Source organism: Haematobia irritans, chromosome 5 (genome assembly GCF_050003625.1).
Source record: "Haematobia irritans isolate KBUSLIRL chromosome 5, ASM5000362v1, whole genome shotgun sequence".
In the NCBI taxonomy this organism is placed as follows: domain Eukaryota; kingdom Metazoa; phylum Arthropoda; class Insecta; order Diptera; family Muscidae; genus Haematobia; species Haematobia irritans.
In genome coordinates this window covers 173,126,115-173,151,507 of record NC_134401.1, presented here as the reverse complement: position 1 = coordinate 173,151,507, position 25,393 = coordinate 173,126,115, and the positions used below count along the sequence as shown (strand labels likewise).

The 25,393-nt window shown below is 33.4% G+C and overlaps 6 protein-coding genes and 2 long non-coding RNA genes across 10 annotated transcripts; 5 read left to right on the top strand and 3 right to left on the bottom strand.

Moving 5' to 3' along the window:
• Positions 1-2,289: 2,289 nt before the first annotated feature.
• LOC142240666 (mitochondrial inner membrane protease subunit 2) lies at positions 2,290-4,360 on the top strand. The gene is made up of 3 exons (XM_075312372.1): positions 2,290-2,463; positions 2,750-2,992; positions 4,030-4,360. Exons 1-3 carry the CDS (start codon positions 2,376-2,378, stop codon positions 4,203-4,205), a joined length of 507 nt encoding a protein of 168 aa, XP_075168487.1. The 5' UTR covers positions 2,290-2,375; the 3' UTR covers positions 4,206-4,360.
• On the bottom strand, positions 4,307-5,114 carry Tcs1 (Threonyl-carbamoyl synthesis 1). The gene has a single exon (XM_075312371.1). The coding sequence runs from the start codon at positions 5,112-5,114 to the stop codon at positions 4,362-4,364; it is 753 nt and encodes a 250-aa protein (XP_075168486.1). The 3' UTR covers positions 4,307-4,361.
• A 41-nt stretch (positions 5,115-5,155) lies between these two features.
• Positions 5,156-5,605, bottom strand: Polr3K (RNA polymerase III subunit K). Its single transcript, XM_075312373.1, has 2 exons — positions 5,397-5,605; positions 5,156-5,341 (listed from the first exon to the last, which is right to left on the bottom strand). The coding sequence occupies exons 1-2, from the start codon at positions 5,535-5,537 to the stop codon at positions 5,156-5,158; spliced, it is 327 nt and encodes a 108-aa protein (XP_075168488.1). The 5' UTR covers positions 5,538-5,605.
• Positions 5,606-6,446: 841 nt separating this feature from the next.
• On the top strand, positions 6,447-7,304 carry LOC142240668 (uncharacterized). The gene is made up of 2 exons (XR_012723349.1): positions 6,447-7,044; positions 7,102-7,304. It is a non-coding gene; the product is annotated as an uncharacterized LOC142240668 (long non-coding RNA).
• Positions 7,305-9,216: 1,912 nt separating this feature from the next.
• Positions 9,217-11,497, top strand: Nap1 (Nucleosome assembly protein 1). 2 transcript variants are annotated; one of them, XM_075312367.1, is made up of 4 exons: positions 9,217-9,374; positions 9,920-10,081; positions 10,202-10,997; positions 11,061-11,497. In XM_075312367.1, exons 2-4 carry the CDS (start codon positions 9,933-9,935, stop codon positions 11,286-11,288), a joined length of 1,173 nt encoding a protein of 390 aa, XP_075168482.1. In that variant the 5' UTR covers positions 9,217-9,374; positions 9,920-9,932; the 3' UTR covers positions 11,289-11,497. The 2 variants fall into 2 exon arrangements, with proteins under 2 accessions (XP_075168482.1, XP_075168483.1); XM_075312368.1 differs by having other exon boundaries at positions 9,329-9,396.
• Positions 11,498-13,039: 1,542 nt separating this feature from the next.
• Positions 13,040-14,703, bottom strand: LOC142240664 (uncharacterized). Of its 2 annotated transcripts, XM_075312370.1 has the most exons (2): positions 14,402-14,535; positions 13,040-14,333 (listed from the first exon to the last, which is right to left on the bottom strand). In XM_075312370.1, exons 1-2 carry the CDS (start codon positions 14,402-14,404, stop codon positions 13,398-13,400), a joined length of 939 nt encoding a protein of 312 aa, XP_075168485.1. In that variant the 5' UTR covers positions 14,405-14,535; the 3' UTR covers positions 13,040-13,397. The 2 variants fall into 2 exon arrangements, with proteins under 2 accessions (XP_075168485.1, XP_075168484.1); XM_075312369.1 differs by having other exon boundaries at positions 13,040-14,703.
• An 847-nt stretch (positions 14,704-15,550) lies between these two features.
• LOC142241453 (uncharacterized) lies at positions 15,551-17,523 on the top strand. The gene is made up of 4 exons (XM_075313221.1): positions 15,551-16,514; positions 16,580-16,768; positions 16,825-17,019; positions 17,093-17,523. The coding sequence occupies exons 1-4, from the start codon at positions 16,491-16,493 to the stop codon at positions 17,354-17,356; spliced, it is 672 nt and encodes a 223-aa protein (XP_075169336.1). The 5' UTR covers positions 15,551-16,490; the 3' UTR covers positions 17,357-17,523.
• A 5,168-nt stretch (positions 17,524-22,691) lies between these two features.
• Positions 22,692-23,069, top strand: LOC142237663 (uncharacterized). Its single transcript, XR_012722540.1, has 2 exons — positions 22,692-22,798; positions 22,856-23,069. It is a non-coding gene; the product is annotated as an uncharacterized LOC142237663 (long non-coding RNA).
• The last annotated feature ends 2,324 nt before the right edge of the window (positions 23,070-25,393 follow it).

The window sequence follows — 25,393 nt, the reverse complement described above, 5'->3', positions numbered from 1 at the left end:
ATGTCATCATGATAATATCCCAATAAACACAGGATGAGCGTTTTTCAAACGCAACAACTTTTCAGTTTGAGGGTAAATATAATTTTCAACATAAATTCAACTTGACTTGAAATAGCTCATCTTCAATACATCTTCAAATTGTTTGCGAATTACTTCCAATTTGCCAAAATGTTGACGAAATCTTTGAAAAGGTGTTGAAGATAATATGAGAAAACTTTGACAAAACACTACCCTAAAATGCAACGAAAAAACCATGTGGGTTTCAATACTTATTTGTGCAACGAAGTTCGTGGTCAATTGCAAGAAATAAAAAAAATGGAAAATTTTAGACAAATAACCAAATAGTTTATAAAAATAGGTAAGTGAAAATAAAAAATGAAATAAAACTTTAAGGAAGTCAATAAATGTATATCTCTTTGCAGAAAACTAAAATTATGGATTCTACGTTCTTGAAAACATTAAAAAGCTGACCAATGAAAAAATGATGGACAATTAACTGGAACTGCTTCAACCCTGCCAACATTTTTTGAATTTGGGGACTCTTTTGAGAATCCCCACTACGTCGAAAACAATCATATACGACATCAAAAACTCGTCGGAAAAGCGCCGTCACTATTGAGAAGTTGTACCACGCCAAGTTACTACAAAAAGGTTTCGCATGAGTGCAATTATTAGGTGCCTTTATAGATCAATTTAGAACGACGCCAATAAGAAACCCTCCAAACAATCAGAAAAAGTACATTTTAAGATAGTGGTAAAAGAATCATTGTGGTCGAGTAAAACACGTTTGTTTAGATATTTATTAATTTGATTAATCATTTACAAATTCTTAAAAATATAACATTTATACCACTATCACATCACATTTAACATAATTTTTTGCATTAATGATGATGTAGAGTTACAAGTAGCAAGTTACATGTTGCAGCGTCTATCAGCCAGTGTTTTTATTCGATGGAGGCATTTGAAAAACAATCACTTTATTCCATTTGGAAAATCAAAAATTGTTCACCAATATACCTTTCACAATTTTAAGCGTAAAAACTATGTTTTCAGAACTTTATTTTCGTTTTTATTTAAATAATATATAACAAGCTGGTTGCGCTTGGCGTTTCACAAAAAATAAAATGGCTTTTGTAAAAGTAGTGATGGCAAAATACATGTATGAAGTACATTTTGTACTTTATGATATGCTGCCCCCCATCACAGTAGGATGGTTGTAGTGACATTTACGAGTCTGTGGTAGCGATGAAGATGAAATGGAACTTTGAAATGCTGGCAGGGAAATAGTTTATAACAATTGGTACGTCAATATGAAAAATTAAATCAACACTTTAGAGAATTCACTAAATTTAAATCTCTTTGCCATAAACTAAAATCTTTGGATGCTACATTCTTGCAAACAATAAGAAGCTGACCAATGAAAAATGAGTGGCTTATCGACAAGAAAAAGTTTCCAGAAACATTACAAGTGCAACCAATTAAAATTGTTAAAAACAACAAATTGTTGAAATCAACAACTTCTGGATGAAAATGTGCATCACATCGTCAGTTTAATTCATATGCTATTAACAGTTTAAAATTGATATTTTGTGAATTCCTTCTGCTGGAAATCAATTCTAACACGCGGTCCAGTACTTTCCTAATTTCAAATTGCCCGCATGTTAATAAATTTTAATGCTGTTTTATGACACCAAAAGGAAGGAAATCGAATTATCAATGTAGAAGTGTTTACTAATAATGTTTAAGATATTTAAAGTTTTGTTGTTTGTTTTGTTTTTGTTCTTATTTGTTGAAATGTTTAATAAGATTATTATTTATCGATGGCTATTGTAGTGTATTATGTAGTGTAGTTTATTATTATATATTTTATTTTGATGAAAATGAATAAATTATAAAATTCATTGAATTTTGGCTTTGACTTTCAATTTGAAGTGGCGATATCATTCATACAAAACTAGGTTGAAAAGTATTTGCAACGATGTTAATTTTGAATTTGACTCGCATCGAAAATTGTTTAACAAGTTATTGAGTAGCGATGCATTTCAATTTGATGATAACACTTGAGATATTATTGCCAATGTGTTGAATTTCACTGTTGAGGGTAATGTCTGTTTTTTGTTGAGAACGCGATTTTCTCAACAATTTCTCAACTTGAATATTACCTTAATCCTTTGAAAAAATGTTTGAAAAATTGTTGAAATTTAGCATTTTTCAAACGTTTGTGTTTATTGGGATATCTTTAATTTTTGGTTGTTAATTTAGCAACTTTTTCGGAAAATTACAGGCAACACTGGCTGATTTCAATAATATTGTGTTTACATGTTTCGAAAAAAAGTTTAGCAAATTTTATATAATTAGTATATTTTCATCTCATGTATCGCTTCTTGAAGTCCGTACTTTTTGGAATACCGATAGGCGTTACGTTTTTGGACTGTGTTGGTTATGTTGCCCGTGTCGATGGTACGTAGAACTGAATGAAATATGAATTGAACTTTAGGATTCTGATGACAAAAATCTCAACAAGTTCATTCAGAAATATGTACATCACATGTACCTTCTTATTCGATAAGTTCGTTTCCTTTTTACTCTTTGAGAATCTATACGCAAATCAATTTTTTCATGTTGATGTATGGGACTGTTGACATACAACTATTAAGCTGAAACACAGTTTGTTTTTGTTATTCAACATGTATTTTTATTGCTTCTTTATACAATATTTGTGCTTAAACCATTTCCAATTTTCCAGGTATATCAATGCAGCCAGCATTGAATCCCGATTCATCTAACCAAACAGATTACGTTTTCCTATCCAAATGGGCTGTTCGAAGCAACAACGTCCAACGGGGAGATATTGTTTCGCTGATTTCACCGAAAGATCCCACCCAAAAAATTATTAAGCGAATAGTTGGCTTACAAGGGGATGTCGTCGCTACCTTAGGATACAAACAGGAAATTGTTCGAGTTCCAGAAGGTCACGCATGGGTTGAAGGTATTTTCTAGTTATATAATATTTATCATACGTGAAAGCTTTGCAAGCGTCAGAGGGTCAAAGCCAGAAGCCGAAGGGATGTCTTTCGAGACTTTACCTTTTCTTTCATTTCCAATTTTTTTATAGATTGAAATTGTCAGAAGTGAATAGAAAATAATGCCAGCATGTAACATTTACCCGTTAATTTCATAGTTCAGCTTTCAGATTTCTTATCTCGTGTCATTTTATTTAGGTACCATGTCCCTACTATCTTTTTTTCTGAACATTGCTTTAGAATGCATGTTAATACTAAAATTGAAACAATAAAATTAATAAAAAAATAATAATTATTCACCGTAAAAACGCTTTCAAATTCAATAGAAAATGTTCGTTTCCGATTTAAAATTATATGTACACTACATATTCAAACATTCATGAAAAAATTTATATTTATTAACATCGGAAATCTTTAGAGGACGCTTATCCATTCTATTCATTATTATGTATATATATATATATATATATATATATATATATATATATATATATATATATATATATATATATATATATATATATATATATATATATATATATATATATATATATATATATATATATATATATATATATATATATATATATATATATATATATATATATATATATATATATATATATATATATATGTATATATATATATATATATATATATATATATATATATATATATATATATATATATATATATATATATATATATATATATCATCTATTGTGTTTTGTTCATTTTTTTTCAATATTGCTAGTTCTTGTGCATTGCAATGTAATTTCACCACCTAATGTCCCAGTCATTTTCCTCTGGTTATTATTTAACGTTTCGCATCCACTATCGGCGGTTGGACAAGAGTTCAATGCGTGTTTTTTGTAACAGTCAAAAATCTTATCTGAACGAATCGTCAATGGCGTTGTACCGCTTAATATAAATCCATTATTTAGAGCTTGAGCTAATTCAAGAATTGCCACTAATTATATACAACGTTTTTTTATCCTTTAAGGTGATCACACGGGGCATTCACTCGATTCTAATACATTTGGTCCCATCGCTCTGGGCCTAATGACAGCTAGGGCAACATTCATTGTGTGGCCTCCTGAGAGGTGGCGTGAGCTATCAAGTGAGCTACCAAAAAAAAGAAATCCAATACAGATAGCAAAATCGTCTAATTACAATTAGGAGAAGTAGCATTTAATTGGATGTTGGTGAAGAAAATCTGGACATTTGAACTTAGACTTATGTTATATATTCAATTTGTTAATAAGACCGAGACATTGAACTGTCTTATAAATATAGTTTTTTATTTCTAATAATAATATTTAAAATTTACAATATCTATGGTGATTTAATTGAGATGAGTCCATGTTGGTTTAAAATTTCAATCGTGTGTTTTAGGGCAACTCCTTCCCGAACTATTTTATACTTTCCTGGAGTTGACAAATCGACAACTGTTGAAGCGGATCTTCTTTCTTCAGACTGACCAATTTGGCCAGCATCGAAAATACCCCCCAGTAATGGCCACAAGCTTTGGAATTCATTAATGTTGAGACTACTTGGTTCGGAAGATCTGTTTGCACTTGTCAAAGCTAAAGGTTGTTCGTGAAAAATTTCACAAAGATTTTGTATAAATTGAAAATCCGGAATGCGTATGCCAATTTTAGATGTACTTGGATTAAGAAACGGGTTACTAAGATATTCAGATCTTTCTATTACAATCGTTATGGGTCCTGGTAATAACTTTTGTAATAGCGATTCGCTTAAATGATCCGCTCTTCCATATTTTCTTAAGTCATTTAAATTTCGTACACATATTGCTACTGGTTTGTGAAATTCACGCCCCTTTATGCTATACAAATTTTGAATTGCTGCTTCGTTGTTAGCATCACACGCCAGTCCATAAACAGTATCTGTAGGTAGTGCAATGACTGACCCATTTCTTAGACAACAAGCGGCTAATTCCACGCTATCCTTTTCATTTACAAAAGTGGGGACAACCGGTGACTTTTGGGACTTCATAGTAAATGTCGATGGATGTATTTTTAGACAACTTTGTTTTGAAAAACTGGTCAAGATCTTTCTTACCAACATTAAAGCTTTGTCACACTGAATTGTATATGTAATATCGTGTATTAATCTCGCCAATTGTGCCCACACAATTGATTAGCGCATTTATAAAATGTTGTCATAGGTTCATCAGCGGACCTGGTCTGCATTTGCATAAAGTAAGCTTTTTTATGTGAACAAGATGGGCACTCAGCATCAGTGGAATCGACGTTTTCCCATGCAGCAGCACCACCCATTACATGGTCAACCTCCTGTAAATATTAAGATTTGTACACGAAGCATAAGTTAAACAAATGTACTCCGTACCTTCAATCGTGGGTATGTCTTTGTCGACGATTTTTTTCTGATGTTGAAAATATATGGGCAAGTATTGCAAGAAAAACGGTGTCCCGAAGTTCCCTGTTCTACCATTAAAATATTGCTGCACTGTGGACAGAACAACAGCATAGTTCACCTTACATGAAGTCAAAAATCACTTAATGCACGTTTTTGTAACCAGCTGTTTACCAAACTAAACATAGAGTTGCCAGGTCGCCATTTAAGTGTTATATGAATAGTAAGGTGGTATCTTTTGAACACCAAACGAAACTTTCCAAACCGTGTCCGTTGAGGTAAGAAATTACAATTTTAGCACCAAAATATCATCTCAAATTTCTAGTGTCCATAGTTGTAAAAAACTTCAGATTGTGATAATTTCCGCTGCCAACATTTTTTGAATTTGCGCAAAAGCACGAAGTTACTACAAAAAAGTATCACACGGTGCAATTATTAGGTGCCTTTTTGGATAAATTTAAAAATACCCCAATGAGAGCCCCTTCAAACAATAAGAAAAAGTGCATTTTAAGTGAATCATTGACCACAATGATTCATTAAAAGAATCATTGTGTTCAAGAGCCATTTTATATTTTGTGAAGCACCAAGCGCAACTAGCTTCTTATAATTTATTTAAATAAAATCGATAATGAAGTGCTGGAAACGTGGTTATTTCGCTTAAATTTGTAAAAAGTATATTGGTGAACAATTTTTGACTTTCCAAATGGAATAAAGTGATTGTTTTTCAGATATTTTACAGACACGCTGCTTCCATCGAGAATAAAAAAAACTGGCTGATAGACGCTGCAACATGTAACTTGCCACTTGTAAATCAACATCATTCTGTTAATGAAAAAATTTTGTTAAATTTATAGATGGTTAATCAAATTAATAAACATCTATACAATCGTGTTTTACTTGACCACAATGATTCTTTTACAACTATAGGGCTGTTTTCTTTTTGCACTGGATACAACATTTGTATGGGCTATCCAGAACATCGTTGCACTGGTGTTCTATCCAGAACATCCCATCAGTGCAAGTCGCGCCGATCTTGCCAGATTGTGTTTTGATAAAGTGACGCTTCATCGATTCACAATAGCACTTTATTGTGTCTAATTTATCGAAAAACATGAAATTCAAAGTGATGTAGTGTCATAAATAATCGCAGCAGTAAATACTTCCCTGCCAGCATTTCAAAGTTCCATTTCAACCTCATCGTTACCACAGACTCGTAAATGTCACTTCAACCATCATGAAAAGGTACATCAAAAAGTACATGCAAGTAATTTGCCATCCCTACTGTTAAAAAAGCCATTTTTTTTGTGAAACGCCAAGCGCAACCAGCTTGTTATATTTTAATTAAATAAAAACGAAAATAAAGTTCTGAAAACATAGATTATACCCTGCCAGCATTTCAAAGTTCCATTTCAACCTCATCGTTACCACAGACTCGTAAATGTCACTTCAACCATCATGAAAAGGTACATCAAAAAGTACATGCAAGTAATTTGCCATCCCTACTGTTAAAAAAGCCATTTTTTTGTGAAACGCCAAGCGCAACCAGCTTGTTATATTTTAATTAAATAAAAACGAAAATAAAGTTCTGAAAACATAGATTATACGCTTAAAATTGTGAAAGGTATATTGGTGAACAATTTGGTGATTTTCCAAATGGAATAAAGTGATTGTTTTTCAGATATTTTACAGACACGCTGCCTCCATGGAATAAAAACACTGGTTGATAGACGCAGCAACATGTAACTCGCTACTTGTAACTCAACATCATCATTAATGCCAAAAATTATGTTAAATGTAATGTGATAGTGGTATAAATGTTATATTTTTAAGAATTTGTAAATGTTTAATCAAATTAATAAATATCTAAACAAGCGTGTTTTACTCGACCACAATGATTCTTTTACAACTATCTTAAAATGCACTTTTTCTGATTGTTTGGAGGGTCCCTTATTGGCGTCGTTCTAAATTGATCTATAAAGGCACCTAATAATTGCACTCATGCGAAACATTTTTGTAGTAACTTGGCGTGGTACAACTTCTCAATAGTGACGGCGCTTTTCCGACGAGTTTTTGATGTCGTATATGATTGTTTTCGACGTAGTGGGGATTCTCAAAAGAGTCCCCAAATTCAAAAAATGTTGGCAGGGTTATTACTAATTGGAGCATTTCATATATTAAAAATGCAAGATTTCACTTCTTTTCTGTGATTGTTTTTGAACAGCTGATGACAGTATTGCATATTTTTGGAGATGTCCTGGATAAACGAGTACTCTGTTTTATTTTAGTCCGTGACTGCTTAGGGTATCCAGTGCTAAAAGAAAACACCCCTTATCTTAAAATGCACTTTTTCTGATTGTTTGAAGGGGCTCTTATTGGCGTCGTTAAATAAATTTATTAAAAAAGGTACCTAAAATTGCACTCATGCGATACTTTTTTGTAGTAACTTGGCGTGGTACAACTTCTCAATAGTGACGGCGCTTTTACGACAGGTTGCGGATGGGGATTCTCAGAAGCGCCGTAAAATTCAAAAAATAGGCAGGCAAATTATTTCGCATAAAGAAGGTAACATCCCTGGGTTTGACACCCTATAGGGTACTACAAACAACTGTATTGTTATATTTTGAAGTTGAAGTGTCTTATTTAATTTTTATATGAATAAATGTTTGTTTTTAAAATATACATTTTTAGAACCCTTTTATTGCAGTAAGCTGAAAAATAGAGATTTTAGGGACAACTTTTAATTAACTAACTTTTATACAACGTTCGCACTAGACACGAAATCTTGCTATATATAAACAAAATCTTTTTACAAATCTCAAGTGTTCGGATGGTAAAATAACGAGATTTCGTAGATTTGAGGATTTAACAGCCGTTTGTAATTATATCAATACAAACTCAAACCCGTATGTGTACACGCACACATACATTCATCTACAAGGTTGCAAAAAGCGCATTTTTAGTACTAAAACCACAGTTGTACAAGGCTGTATTGTGATGGACTAGTTTTGTGGAATTAGCGGTGGCACTCTCGGCTTTTTGTTGCGGCTATAGCTCGCCGGAAACTGGGGGTTCTTTCCGCTATAATCCATACATTTGAATTTGAAGTGCCTGGTGTTATAAGATTTTTAAATGATTTGATTTGGAACATAACAATGGACAGTTACATTTTTGAATTTGAATATATAAAGGAAACGGACGGACGGACATCCTTCAGCTGACTAAACCAATGTTCCAACAAAAGTATGTATTTCGATTGTTTCTCGGACCAGGTGTAAGTGGTCCGATGGGCTACCCCGAAAAATGCGCACTTTTTTGCATTTTGCCCGCAAAATTTACTTTTTAGGTTCTTTTCTAAAAAAAGCATGCGAAAGTGCGAAAAGGCTTCGCATTCTGTTGTGAAAATAGCGCCACGCATAGAGGCAAATTACGGGCATTTTCAGCACTGCCTATAAACGAGAGTGCTGCGATTGCCCTGTTTCCTTCTTTGAATTCTTTTCTGCCCGCTGAAATTATAGCATTTTTTTAGGTTGCTGGTAACATTTTAAAAATGCGCATTCTGTACAGACAAAATGAAGGCAAAGCCCTTTTTTCAGAAAAGAAAACACCATAAGTTCAATATCGCTGCCTGTTAAATAGTGCTCTCTGTTACCTAAATAAACACCGCTTTCCATGTGCGAAATAATGGTTTCTATACAATTTTTTCGCAAGAATGAACATAGTACCGGCCTTTACAGAAAAACGCACCAAAGGGGAAATCGGCATACGTATAAATATAATCATTTAACCTAGGTCTCAATAATCGACGCCTGGGCAGACGTATTCGAGAATGCGGTGAGGTGGACGACGGAACGCTTTTATATTTGTATTTGCGACTTAATTTTCCATTTCATTTCACAGTCAAATTTGTTCGCTCGTGGGGAGTCGTGCTTCGAGAAATTATTGGATTTATTGGTAAGCAATTATTGAATTTTTGGTAAGCAATTATTGAATTATTACTAAGAAATTGTTAAATTAATTGTGAGCAATGTTTAGTATTTAACATTCTTACGGTTCGCCTTATTTTTTATTTATGAAGTAAAAGAGGTTCTGACTTCACAAATGTAGAACACGTGTTTGCAATTTTGTGCACTTACAGATATTTCATTTAAAAATAATTAAGAAAATGTAAGATGAACAAATTTAGTAAATTTGCAATAATATGGAGGTGGCTACTGGTATTTTTTAATTGAAGATATATGAAATACGCAATTTTAATTTTGTGTATTTCGCACATACACATATGTATTTATGTACTTCGACGAGCGGCAATGTTCTAAGGGTGACGTCCGTATCGCATTTGAAAATAATGTGACGCAGCTATAATTGAAATTTCTATGTTTAAATTAGTTTCTAAATGCCATTATAATTTCAAATTATGGCGTGCTGAAATCGTTTAGTATTAGGCATATATTTGTTATAATAACACAATATAAATGGAAATATTTTACAATTTTCAGCTACTGAACAAATATGGATGCCAAAAAAGCTAAAGATGTTGCATCGAAGGGAAAAGATGAGGCTTCAATGAGCGAAGACGATGCTCACCAGGATAATGAAGATGTCGGCTCATCCATGAGCGAAAACGAGGAGGAGAAGGAATTTTCCACGAATCAAATGGTGTAAGTTTGAATCCGCTCAGGCAAATTGTGTTAATAGTTGTTATACGGTAAAATGCCGGTGTTAAACCGGTTTTGCTTTATCCAATGATTTTAATGTATACATTTACATTTTTGTTAAAGGCCTGCTTATATGAATGCTATACTTCGTCGTCAATTTTTGCAAGAAATGGTGAAAAGTCTTCCCCCCAAATTGCAAGATCGCATAACAGTTTTGAAAAATATCCAGTTGGACCATTTAAAGTTAGAAGCTCAATTTTTCGAAGAAGTCTACCAATTGGAAAAAAAATATCAAGAGAAATATCAGGTATTATTTGAAAAACGTAGAGCTATTGTCACTGGAGAAGTTGATCCACCCAAAGAGGAACCAAAGTGGAAGGTTGAACCAGAGGAAGAAAACATGGAAGATATGCCAGATTTTAGTAAGCTCTTGAAAAAGGTGAAAGATATTCCACAGGACACGAAGGGAATTCCAAATTTTTGGTTAACAATTTTCCGCAACACTGACATTCTTTCTGAGATGGTGCAGGAACACGATGAACCTGTACTGCAAAAACTAACCGATATAACTATCAAGTACGATGATGAACATTCGTATACTCTAGAATTCCATTTCGATAAAAATGAATACTTCACCAACGAGGTGCTGACCAAGCAATACTTTTTGAAATCTGCTCTAGATGAAGATTATCCGTTTGGCTTCGAAGGTCCAGAGATTTATAAATGCAAAGGATGTACCATTAATTGGGAGAAGAAAATGAATCTTACAGTGCGAACAATTAGAAAGAAGCAAAAGCATAAGCAACGGGCAGCTGTCCGTACTATTGTCAAATTGGTACCTAACGATTCTTTCTTTAATTTCTTCAATCCTCCTGAGGTGTCAGATGACAAGGAAGAACTTGACGAAGATTCCCAAAGCGTAAGTAAAGTTGCACATTGTAGAGTTTGAAACAACATCACATTCCTTCATTACTATTTTTAGATTCTAGCAACAGATTTCGAAATCGGACACTTCTTGCGAGCAAGAATCATTCCTAAAGCCGTTTTGTATTATACTGGGGACGTTATCGACGACGAAGATGACGATGATGATTCCTTCGACGGTGAAGAGGAGGAGGACGAAGAATCTGGCGATGAAAAAGAAAATCCGCGTGGTGGTGGACACAAAAACAAGAAGCTTGCACAACCCAATGAATGTCAAAATCAGTAATTCAAATTCTCCGTCTCGCATAAGCATGAATAAACCCACAAACACACAATCACACCGGATATAAAATGAAATTAAATTTCATTTTAACAATACTGTAGTTTTCTAAAAACAGTGATCAAATTACCCAAATTTGATTCCCGAAGGACATTTTTTTAATTATGAATTTATTACATACTTGAAAAAATAAAAACACCAATTGAAAGAGTCAATGTTTTGTCTTCATCCACATAAGCTCGTTTTATATTTGCATCGATGTAGTTAAGGATTTAATTATCCAAAATTATCCATCAGAAAGGAATAATCTGCGATCTATGGTACCAGTATAAATAGCAACGGAAATTACCAAACTTTTTAGCAGTAGCCTAACGGCTTGTATTTAATTGAAACATGAATTACTTTTTTGTTTTTGAATGTTATTTTTCAAATTCTTACCACATTCCAACTGCTTAAACGGCGACATTCTATAGAGGATGATAATAAGCTCGGTGCAATGTGTATATATAGTCGAAAGTCTACATACAGCGGATTATTAATAATTGAAATCGTGCTATACTAGGGAAATCTATTAAGATAAATTATATTTTCTAAAGCAAAACATTGAAACAAGTGCGTGTTCCAACTTTGGAATTACGTCTTTACATAAAACTAGATTTGAAGAAAGAAATAATAATGCTAAATTTTAATCTATAAAGATTAACAAAACTGGTCGCAACTTTCAAAATTATAGATTCATAAGAAAATACGTAGGATATTATTATTTATCTCCGGATGTGAAGATTTAATTTACTTCAAATATAGTTTAATTAAGTGGATAACAAAACTTCAAAGCGAACAATTTTTTCTTAACATGATCCAAAAAACAGTCGTGAAGCGAACCGTTTTTTAAAAAGGTGATTTAAAAAATAGTCGTCTTGAAAAAGGACCGTTTTTTTGACACATGGTCTGAAAGCTAACTTTTTGTTTTTGACTCATAAGTCTGCACAATTTTAAAGACGTATACTACGCCAAAATCGTGAATTGTGGTTTATATCGTAATAGGTGGGAATTAAGTTCGAGTTTAGCCGCTAAAATCGCAATTTTTTCACGATTACTTTTCTTAATTAATCCACTTTAAGGACTACAAACTTAAATACAAATAGCTGGAATGTATCACATCAAAGAAATATAATAGCAAAATTGGAAAAAGAGTTGGTAATGCATACTCGGCACACTAAAGAAACTGAACACTTTAAGTTAGTAATCAAATATCGACCGGCACTGTAATTTATCAAATTTATTTAGTTGTGCTAGGTATAACATATAAACCAATAAATCAAACATCTATGTAAAGCATGAAAGTTTATACTGTCGATTTTCATACCGAATAAAAATTATTCTGTAGTATTCTGTAAGAAGTTTATGTGGAATTCTTTATAGACTTGTATGTCTAGATGTGACCGAAACCAGTGATGTTGCCATCTATTCTGGATAAGTAGTAATCTGCCGTAGGAAGTCATGTTTCTTCGGGGCTTTCATATGTCCCATTAAGATCTGCCCTAATTATGTGATACAACCAGAGATGAATTATCTCTTTATCGATTATTGCTTCCCGAATGCCAAAGAACCTACTTATTATATCCAAGTCCAAACGGATTGCCGCAGGCTCGGAAATGTCAGCAGCATTTCTGTGAGAAGTAAAACCACCTCCTGTACGTTTTGAGCTGAATTGCGAGTTGGACCTCTCGAACTCGGTAATTAATTTACAGAAAGCGTTGTTTATCATGCGAGAAGTAGGTATTTATTGTATATTTAGTCCCCTCAGAGCAGAGCTAGGATGAATCAAACCAATGTACCTATCCCAACGTTAAAGAGTCTTACAACCTCAAAAGACATTATATAAATATTACAAAATTTTAATTGTATAGAATATTCTATATATGTATGTATATTGTGAAATTTGAACATTTCTTTTTAAAAAGATTTTCGCCTAAAAACAAATTTTTTGAATTTGTCATTCTTACGATATTGTGACTTAATATAACCTATCGATTACAATTATTACAGAAATGTTTGTTATATGAGAGTTTTCTTTCTAATTACTTTTTGAAACTTCATCTACTATAATTATGTTCATTTTTCCTGTGTCTGTAATCTTTCTAAATTTGAGCAACGTTGAATTGCTGCAGGCGATAAATACTTCATATGGCCTTGATATAAAATATCCGAAATGATTTTTTCAGCGTAAAGGGCCTGTGTCGCATCCATTGTACGTAATTTGTACGCTACTATCTCTCCAAAACTTGTATGATGGTCAACAGTGTTTTTTTGAAAGGTTTTACATGCCAAAGACAAAAGATTCTCAATGTCAAATGTAACATCACTTTTAGATGTTTTCACAGGAGTAGGAGTGGTGTCGGTTGTTTCATTAGAATGTTGTGAGGAGAACGAAGAAGAACGCTTTCGAGATTTGCTTGTATTTTGTAGCTGCTGGTTTTGTTGTTTCTGTGGAGATATGCTGGAAGAGTTATTGTTGCTAGAGACAGCACTCGGTGGTGGTGGAGCAGTGGTGGCGGTGTTCTCAATTACAAAAACTTGATCCTTTCTTATAGGTGTTACGGTAACCATTTCCTCGATATCAACTTTGTCAGAAATGACAGAGACGCTTACTGGTGTTACCTCTTCGATGTTTGTGTCTTCGTCGGGTTCATTATCATTATTTTCCTTATTTATTTCTTTGCATATTTCTGAAAAAAGATTATTTGGCACCTGCAGAGAGTCATCAACATTAGCACTCGCGCCGCTATTCGATGATTTGTCTACTTCTATTATCTCAACAACAGATCCTGAATCCGTCGTTTCAGTCATGAGTCGTATAGATTCACTATTTTTACCGCTGTTTCTGCCAGCGGCATTAGTCGATGGGGGTTCGCTGAAATTCTCTTGCTTACTCCTCTTATCCTGCGTTTCTTCGTCTTTCAAAAACATTAAAGACTCAAAATACTTTCTTTTTGGACAATACGGCTCCTCCTTTTCACCTTTACTCATCTTTTCATTGTATTTTTTTAGCTGATGGCGAAAGGCACATCTCAGATTATTTATTTTTTGCTTTGTTCTTTCCACATTATAGTGCTCACCATGCTTTGCGGCTACATCAATTAATTTGAGATATGCCTCTTGGCGTTTTGAACGATTCTTATAATTCACTGAATCTGCTTTCCATAGACATGGATTATTTCGGTATTCTTGTATAAAATCATCGATGAAATCCATTATACTGTTTTTGTTTTGCTCCGACTCCTTATATTTTTTTGTTGTCCAGTTACTCCGTTATTGGAATTCTATAGAAAGAATTATTTGGTCACTGAATTAGTGGACAGTGGACAGCCTAGTGGACAGATTCCGATTCCGACTCCTTGATAGTGTTGGGAGAGTAACGAGTATTTGATTACAAGTACTCGTTACTGACTAATTTTTTGAGTACTCGTTACAATTAAATGAGTACTCAATATCTTCAGTACAATCCAATTAAAAAATTGATTGAAACTGAAAATATAATCAGTAAACAAGTATATACGGTCGTAAGTTCGGCCAGGCCGACTCTTATGTAGCAACTTCTACAAAAGACTGTCATCCACAATCGTACTACTTGGGTTGTGGTTATACCCTGCCAGCATTTCAAAGTTCCATTTCATCCTCATCGCCACCACAGACTCGTAAATGACACTACAACAATCGCCAACTGTGATGAAAAAGTATGAAATGTACATGAAAGTATTTTGCCATCACTATTGTTACAAGAGCCATTTTATATTTTGTGAAACACCAAGCGCAACTAGCTTCTTATAACCCTGCCAACATTTTTTTAATTTGGGGGCGCTTCTGAGAATCCCCACTACGTCGAAAACAATCATATACGACATCAAAAATTCGTCGGAAAAGCGCCGTCACTATTGAGAAGTTGTACCACGCCAAGTTAAGGTGGGTATTAAGTTCGAGTTTAGCCTCTAATTTTCACTAAAGTGAGTAGAAAACGTCATAAAATTATACATATTTGTCGCAGATTTCATTATAACTTGATGCGGAATATCCCAAAGCAAATTTTCATAAAGTTTATATTCCTTAAAATGGATTATTAAAGAAAAGTAATCGTGAAAAAATGACGATTTTAGCGACTAAACTCGAACTTAATACCCACCTTTAGGCCGGTACTCTGTTTGTTGGTGCGAAAAAAGTTCCACTCTATCATTGTTTCGCGTTGAAAAATGATAGTGTTGACAATATATTTTGAAGGAAAAAACATCCATTTTGGAACTTTTTCGCGTTTATTTCATCGAAATGTATTGACAACATCGCAAAATGTCACGAAATTATTACATATACACAGGCAACTAGTGGCTCGATTTACACACACACGCATACAAAATAAATAATTTGAAAAAGAAGAAGCAGGCGAAGTTATTTTACAAATATCTTTGGAATTATAAAAATAAATTTTACAGTGCTCCATTTTATTTTTTGGAACATAGCAATTAATTCTTGTGATTCCATTCATTGCTACCTCGGTACTATACATGTTGGTTGAAGTGCTAATGCTTGTTTTGGAACATCAATTGCTGTGCCTCCTTTTGTTTAAATTATGTTTTGTGTTTATTATCCCGATGCCCAGTACAAATGAAACGATTATAAAATATAATTCACCAAATAAAGCTTTTATTTTGTTAACATTTGTGTTTAAATTTCATGTTATATATGTACATTATTTATATTCTACCATATAGTAGGGAGCGGCTAGATATTGTTGCTAGTTTATTATGGAAATACAACTCCATGTTATACTTTGTTTTATCAATCATCTAAACACGGACTTTAGCACACCGTTTACCCTTTCGATGCAGTTTCGAGCCTTTGCATGGATTGTGTTAAATTTCTTTTCTCCGTCACATTAATAATTTACTCACATGGTATATCAAAAATGAAACAGAAACAAGAGGAATTTAAACAAAATTTTGTTTCTCCCATTGAACTGTTTCTACAACTTTGTGATGCGAGAAAAAGCTGTCATGTGTCAAAAATTTGTCGTTTCATTGGAAAATTTGTTTGAAAAGTGTTTCTGTAACCCTACAAATCGAATAATATTTCTATTTATTCTGTCATTATTATTCGCAACAAGAAGCTTTGTGAGACAGGCAACATTTTGTTTTTTATAAATATTTTTCATTCAAAATGGATAAAAATCCTGAAGTAAAGGTAAGATAATTCAAAATTAATCGTTTTTTTATAAATTGTAAAACATTTTTTCCACTTATTTGTAGAAAAACCAACGCATTTCAAAACAACAAAAGCAAACTCTCGTGGAATACATGGCAAACCATTTGGAATTTGCTCGAGGTCAATTCGGGAGTATGCATGCAAATTCGAGCAATAGGGAGCAGTGGGAAACTTTGAGGAATACCCTAAATTCTCTTGGCGGTAGTCACAAAACAATTGAGCAGTGGAAAAAAGTAAATTAAGATGTTTAAATTATGAATACTCCATTAATAATGTTTATACTCTTTAGTGTTGGATAGATCTTAAATCGGGAGTAAAGTCAATTATGAGCAAAAGACGAATGTTTATGAACCAAACTGGTGGAGCCAGCTTCCATGATGCTCCTCGGGATTTAAACCATTTGGAAGAGAAAATACTTTCTATTATTACTATAGATGCTGTAGACGGAGATGGACGTACGCCTGAATCGGGATTATATACCGATGTAAGATAAAGCTTACTTGTCTTGCTTCTACGTAAGCATTTAAATACACATATGTGCTTCTATTATTGTGCAGGAATCCATGTTATCAATTGAAGTTATAGAGGGAGATGAAATAAGTTTGCCTAAAGACAAAATAGAAGAGCCAATGGAGAAGGTAGAGGAAATCAAACCACCGAGGAATACATCAGGAGCATCAAAGTACAATGAGGCGCTCCATGAAGCAAGAGAAATGCATTCCGAGTTGCTTTCTAAAATAAATGCGATTGAGCGTCAAAACCAATTGATGCTACAAAGCATATCAAAGCTTGACGAGAAGCTTAATACTTTTTTAGTTTAGTTGTTGTTATTTTATGTTATTTTTGTATACATAGTTAGTGAAATATTACTTCCGCCTGTATTTGAAGTATTGCCATCATTTGATTCAATCATTTTCTTATCCGTTTTCTTTACAACTATAGAGACTGAAACACCTTGTGTGAAAATAAACACTAATTTTCGTTTTTATGTATGTGTATTTGCATTTACATTATTTGATGGTGGGAAAATCTAAATTTCAAATGCTCTCGCAGGCGTGCACCTTCTCGATGAGGTTCTACCTCTATTGCCTCATTGCCTTCTTCAATTTCAAATGAACTATTTTCTTCAGATACAAAGTCAATGTTCTCCGCTAGTAAACCGTGTGCTAATCTAAAATTGTGAAGTACGGTGCAAGCATTTATTATTTTCCCAGCCGTGTTTGGGGTAGTGTGCAGTCCCACATGTAAACATCTAAACACGGACTTTAGCACACCGTTTACCCTTTCGATGCAGTTTCGAGCCTTTGCATGGATTGTGTTAAATTTCTTTTCTCCGTCATTTCTAGATATTTTAAAGGGAACTATTATCCATGGTCGAAGAGGATAGCCAGAATCGCCTAAAAAAAATTATATGAATGAATGATAACTTCTATATGGTATTATTTTGGTATTCAAAGAAATATGTTATTTTTTGATATGATCGGTGATCCGATAAATTTTCGATGGAATTACGGCTATCATTTTTGTAGTGAAATTAAACATATATACAAACCTAGTAACCAAGAATGATTAGATCTGTCAGCCATATAACGCTGTGTTTATAGCTGAATTTTCCCATATGTAGGCATCATGCGTTGCCCCTCCGAATCTAGCATATCCTCCAAGTATTTTTAAGTTGAAGTCTGAAATCTATTAAAAATCGCCTGGAATTAAAAAAATTACTAAAAGGTACTCACGTCTGTAGATGTACATACCAGTTGTACATTCTTGGAGTGGTATCCTTTTCGGTTAAGGTAGCAAGTCTCAACTTCAACCGGGGGCTTTTTAATGCGAACATGCGTACAATCGATTGCTCCAATTACTCCTGGAAATCCCGTTTCTTGATAAAATCTTCAAAAATACATTATTGATTATTTTAATCAGCGTCATTGTTCTTGGAAACTGTAGAAAACATTGTAAAATTATATTTACTTTTCTTTAATAATGTGATACTCATCTACAGTTGGAAATGTGATATATTTAGGCATACGCCTTTTCTCCAAGACGTCAGTCACCTCTAAGACACATCGGCATACCACTGACCGACTTATAGAGGCCATAAAATCTTGACCAATATCTCTGTGAAACGATCCAGTGGCGAAAAAATGTAGAGCAGCACACATACGGATCGGGTGAGGGATGAATGTTTTCCTCAATCCTTTTTTCATATATGGACTTATTTCCTCCAGCAAACAATTTGCAGCTGCTTTATTTAATCGATAAAGTTCACGGAAGCGTTCGTCAGGAATTTCGAAGGGATTTGTAGTATCTCGTAAATTTCTACGATGTAGGCGCAGCATATTTCGACGATCGTATTCTTGCGCTCTAATTAACGCGACGTTGTACATTTTTCCCATATATTTTTTCTCAAAAAATTTCACTTCACTAAACTTTGTTATTAAAATATTTTTGTTTACGTTTTTTGACAGCTGGCTGGAAAATTCCAAAAACTCGTTTGTATGTTTCCGAATATTCTTAGAGATACAGTTTTTACTCACAAATCGAGAAACAATGGAATTTTTTGTTTCATGCTTTCTCGATGTGAGAAGTTCTCACTAAAAATACAGAAAATGTATTTATGATTTATCGAGCGATATATGTATTAGAAGTATAGGAAAGTTTAAGTCAGTTTTACACGTCTTCGATTTTAAAAGAAAAATGTGGATATTTTGGCCATATTTGAAATCAAAAAAACATATTTATCTGAATTGATTTCAATTCGGCACACTTTACGAAACTATAAATTGCACTCCTTATGAAAATTCAAAGCAAAACTGGCTGATATTCTGGCTTCTGGGGCCGTATTAGTAGATATCGGGCGAAAGATATAGTATATATGGGAGCTATATCTAGAACTGAACCGATTTCTTCCAAAATCAATAGGGTTTTATTCTGACAAAAACACATACCTACCTATGCCAAATTTGATGTCGATTGAACTAAAATTGTGACCTAAACGATTTCAAAAATGTGTTCACAGACTTCACAGTTTGTAAAGAATCTTACAGTGTGTCGGATCGATACGACTTGTCGGGGATGACTAAATAATCGGTAAATGTGTTATCGATCCCATAAACTTGCAGCAGTATCGATTGTGCCTTCGGACTTAACTTATAATGTGCACAATATATGGGATATGTTCGACACGAGCACTGTCGTCCGGAATAACTGATAGCCTGTAAAGCGCACTACTTTGAATTTGAAATGAAATACTCATACATATGAAATGATACCCATAGAAAGTAAAACAAATACTATCAAATACATTTTTGCAATTTAGAAAAGCCGGTCAAAAAACTGTCGCCTTTCAAAGTTGTTACGCCGTTTATCAGTGATGTCAACTCCCGTTACTACTCGTTATTAATGTAACGAATAGTAACGAGTACTCAATTCAAAAGTATAGAGTAGTAACGAGTAGTCAAAAGTAATCAAAATTCCCTTGATTAGTTCATGGCTGAATAAGGAGGTTGAATCACGATAACAAAAACAACAAATTTCAATATATTTTTTACAATTTTAAGAAGTCAAAATCAGCTGATAAAACAATCGTATGCCATTGGTAAAAGTGGCAATTATTTATTCTTTCAATTGTCCTGAAAAAATAATTTAAATCCAGAGAAAAATAAAGGTTCAAATTTAATTGCGTCACCTATGAGTTATTGTGAAGTGGATAATTCATCCGAGGAACGCCGATATGAGACAAATAAGACTATAATACCCACCAAAGTTAAGAATGGAAGTCAGTCTAATGGATCTTCGCCATCTATTAACAAAAACAGTTTATGATGCAGTTTAAAAACTGATGTGCGTGGTATGTTGGGTCTGGAATATGTTATCAAGATACTCAAGTCATCTTCGAACAATTCTCCAGTTATGAATGCGCGAGTTTGTTTGAGATGCATTTGCTATGCAGTGTCATTTGGAGAGCTGAAATCACCATAAACATATGATTTTGACATCTTAAGCTGAGTACTATGTTCAGTTTTCAAGCTGAAAATCAGCTTTTTTTCACGGTTACTTTTCTTAATTAATTAATTTAGAAATATAAAATGATTATCAATCAATTCATTGGATCTTTTCCATCCATTATTTGATAAGACTTGATAAAAATATAATAGTCTTCATAAACATTTTTGTACTTTTAATTTAGTGTTTTGGTGAAAATACCGAACATAGTACTCACCTTTAAAATGTCGAAATAAAAAAATTGTATGATTTAAAGGGCACCTAATACGGTTGGAAAAACCCTGCGACAAAACACGTTGCGGCGACAAATCCGATAGTATAAGGTCGTGTTCGGTTGTCGCGGGGACGTGTTGGCATAAAATCAAAACAACTTTGATTTTTTCTGGTTGGGTGGTACAAATCATTGAGTGTAAGGGGATGTTCGACAAACATTATCAAAGACAAATTTATTTTTACATTAAAAACAGGCATTTCTGCAATGAAATTAGTGATGGATCGCCAATTCTGGTTGAAAATTAAATAAATATATAAATCTAAACCAGTATTGTGGCAAAAACGTGGAAAAATTCCACTTCCAATCAATGGAAAACCAGGCGACAAATATGTTTTGTGATATAATTTGTGATATATTAAATGTGGATTACTTCATGAATCATTGTTTTGATACAAATATCAAGATTTTTTTATTATTTTCTTCCATTTTTTCAGTAAAAAATGGTTTCACCCATAAATCTTCATACAACTTCATTGTTTGTTTATGCTTCTTCTTATTTTTTTGATGTTGTCATCACATTTGTTCCTGCAGTGTAAGGGCAAAACTTGAACGAACACACAACAAATAGACGAACCTCTGTCGCAGTGTTTATCCGAACGTCTAAGGTCCGCTTAACCTTCTTGTTCATCCATGGATTAGTTTAGATTAGAGCCGGTGAAAAAATAATGACGGTTTCAAATAGTAGAAAAACGCCGGAGCAAAATAAGTGACGGCGTTAACTTGTGATGGCAAACTACTTTCATGTAGATTTCGTACTTTTTGGAAAATTCCCATTACAGTTGTTGTTTGTGGCAATGGGGATGAAATCGAACAAATGCTGTCGATACGATATCCAAGACTCGTCGTAAAAGCGCCGTCACTATTGAGAGATTGTACCACACCAAGTTACTACAAAAAAGCATTGCATGAGTGCAATTATTAGGTGCCTTTTTATATACATTTAGAAGGACGCCAATAAGAGCCCTTTCAAATAATCAGAGAAAGTGCATTTTAAGATATTTGTAAAAGATTCATTGTGGTCAAGTAAAACACGATTGTTTAGATGTTTATTAAACATTTATAAATTCTCATAAATATAAAATTTATACGACCATCACATCACATATAACATATTTTAATGCATTAATAACAAGTTGGCTGATAAGTCCCTGGTCTGACACATAGATGGCGTCGCTAGTATTAAATGCATATTATTTTTATATAGTACCAACCTTCAAATGATTCGTATCAAAATTTGACGTCTGTAAGTCAATTAGTTTGTGAGATAGAGCGTCTTTTGTGAAGCAACTTTTGTTATTGTGAAAAAAAAAAAATGGAAAAAAAGGAATTTTGTGTTTTGATAAAATACTGTTTTCTGAAGGGAAAAAATACGGTGGAAGCAAAAACTTGGCTTGATAATGGGTTTCCTGGCTCTGCTCCAGGGAAATCAACAATAATTGATTGGTATGCAAAATTCAAGCGTGGTGAAATGAGCACGGAGGACGGTGAACGCAGTGGACGCCCGAAAGAGGTGGTTACCGACGAAAACATCAAAAAATCCACAAAATGATTTTGAATGACCGTAAAATGAAGTTGATCGAGATAGCAGAGGCTTTAAAGATATCAAAGGAACGTGTTGGTCATATCATTCATCAATATTTGGATATGCGGAAGCTCTGTGCAAAATGGATGCCGCGCGAGCTCACATTTGACCAAAAACAAAGTGTTGATGATTCTGAGCGGTGTTTGCAGTTGTTAACTCGTAACCCTGCCAGCATTTCGAAGTTCGATTTCAACCTCATCGTTACCACAGACTCGTAAATGTCAATTCAACCATCATGAAAAGGTACATCAAAAAGTACATGCAAGTAATTTGCCATCCCTACTGTTAAAAAAGCCATTTTTTTTGTGAAACGCCAAGCGCAACCAGCTTGTTATATTTTAATTAAATAAAAACGAAAATAAAGTTCTGAAAACATAGATTATACGCTTAAAATTGTGAAAGGTATATTGGTGAACAATTTGGTGATTTTCCAAATGGAATAAAGTGATTGTTTTTCAGATATTTTACAGACACGCTGCCTCCATGGAATAAAAACACTGGTTGATAGACGCAGCAACATGTAACTCGCTACTTGTAACTCAACATCATCATTAATGCCAAAAATTATGTTAAATGTAATGTGATAGTGGTAAAAATGTTATATTTTTACGAATTTGTAAATAATTAATCAAATTAATAAATATCTAAACAAACGTGTTTTACTCGACCACAATGATTCTTTTACAACTATCTTAAAATGCACTTTTTCTGATTGTTTGGAGGGTCCCTTATTGGCGTCGTTCTAAATTGATCTATAAAGGCACCTAATAATTGCACTCATGCGAAACATTTTTGTAGTAACTTGGCGTGGTACAACTTCTCAATAGTGACGGCGCTTTTCCGACGAGTTTTTGATGTCGTATATGATTGTTTTCGACGTAGTGGGGATTCTCAAAAGAGTCCCCAAATTCAAAAAATGTTGGCAGGGAATACACCCGAGTTTTTCCGTCGATATGTGACAATGGATGAAACATGGCTCCATCACAACACTCCTGAGTCCAATCGACAGTTGGCTGAGTGGACGGCGACCGGTGAACCGTCTCCAAAGCGTGGAAAGACTCAAAAGTCCGCTGGCAAAGTAATGGCCTCTGTTTTTTGGGATGCGCATGGAATAATTTTTATCGATTATCTTGAGAAGGGAAAAACCATTAACAGTGACTATTATATGGCGTTATTGGAGCATTTGAAGGTCGGAATCGCGGCAATTTTAAGCGAAATAACTATGTTTTCAGCACTTTATTATCGTTTTTATTTAAATAAATTATAAGAAGCTAGTTATGCTTGGTGTTTCACAAAATATAAAATGGCTCTTGTAACAATAGTAATGGCAAAATACTTTCATGCGAATAGTGATGCCAAAATACTTTCACAGTTGGCGATTGTTGCAGTGTCACTTACGATTCTATGGTTGCGATGAGGATGAAATGGAACTTCCCTGCCAACATTTTTTGAATTTGGGGGCGCTTCTGAGAATCCCCACTACGTGGAAAACAGTCGTATACGATATCCAAAACTCCTCGGAAAAGCGCCGTCACTATTGAGAAGTTGTACCACGCCAAGCTACTACAATAAAGTATCGATAAAGGACGACAGTGCTCGTGTCGAACATATCCCATATATTGTGCACATTATAAGTTAAGTCCGAAGGCATAATCGATACTGCTGTATGTTTATGGGATCGATAACACATTTACCGATTATTTAGTCATCGTCGACGAATCGATCCGACACACTGTAAGATTCTTTACAAACACGGACATTCCGTCCGTAATAACTGTAAAGAGCATTACCTGACCACAACGACTCTTTTACATTATATTAAAATGAACTCATCCAATACCTTTTGTAGTAACTTGTCGTGGTGCAACTCCAAGAATACTTTATTCTTAATGATTTGCAATTGATATCACATGTTTTTTAGTAGTTGTTATCTGGGATTAATAATAAATAAAATCAATTCATTTCATTAAATCGGTAAAGTATTAGTACAAATATAATTAAATTCATTATCTTCAAAAGTAATTGCCATAATTCTTTAATGTACACAATTTTTATTTATGCCCAATAATTTGTATTTTTATTATCATTGTTATTATTTTTACTTTTAGAAACTTAGTAGTTTACACTAACGGTCTCATTACATTTTTTAAGGTAAAATTGATTTGTCAGTAGGATATAGAGATACGTTATAGATATCATATTTAATTTTTAATTATTATTATTAGTGTTTAAGAAATATTTGAAGTTTAACCAATAATATATTTTGTAACGAATAGGGCCTCTATGAGGCTATGTTACTAATAAAGTTGAAATAAATAAAAAAAAAAAAAAAATAAAAATAAATAACTCATATCTATTTGTACAAAACTAAAATCTTTGAATGACACATACTCGAATCGAATTCTAGGTGTAAACATTTTTAAAAATAATGTTTAATATATTCAAAGTTTTATTGAAATTATGAATAAATTATACAAATTTCCTAGAATTTTGTTATTGACTTGACTTGACTGGTTGAAAAAAATCCAAACAAAATTAGTTTTTAATTTGTCGCACTTGGAAAACTGTTTGAGTAATTATTGATAGACAATGAATATTAGTTTGAAGTTTACAATTGAGTAATTAGTGCGAATATGTTGATTTGTACTGTTGAGAGTTATGTATTGTTTTTGTTGAGAATGCGATTTGCTCAACAATTACAATTTCACAACTTTCATATTAACCTATTCGTTTGAAAAATTGCTGAATTTAAGTCTTTTTCAAATGTTCGCTTCTATTGGAATGGTATTAAATGTGAATTTAGTATTTCAAGAAAACATAACTATTCCCAATAAACACAAACATTTGAAAAATGCTAAATTTCAAAAATTTTTCAAACATTTTTTCAAAGGATTAGGGTAATATTCAAGTTGAGAAATTGTTGAGAAAATCGCGTTCTCAACAAAAAACAGACATTACCCTCAACAGTGAAATTCAACACATTAGCAATAATATCTC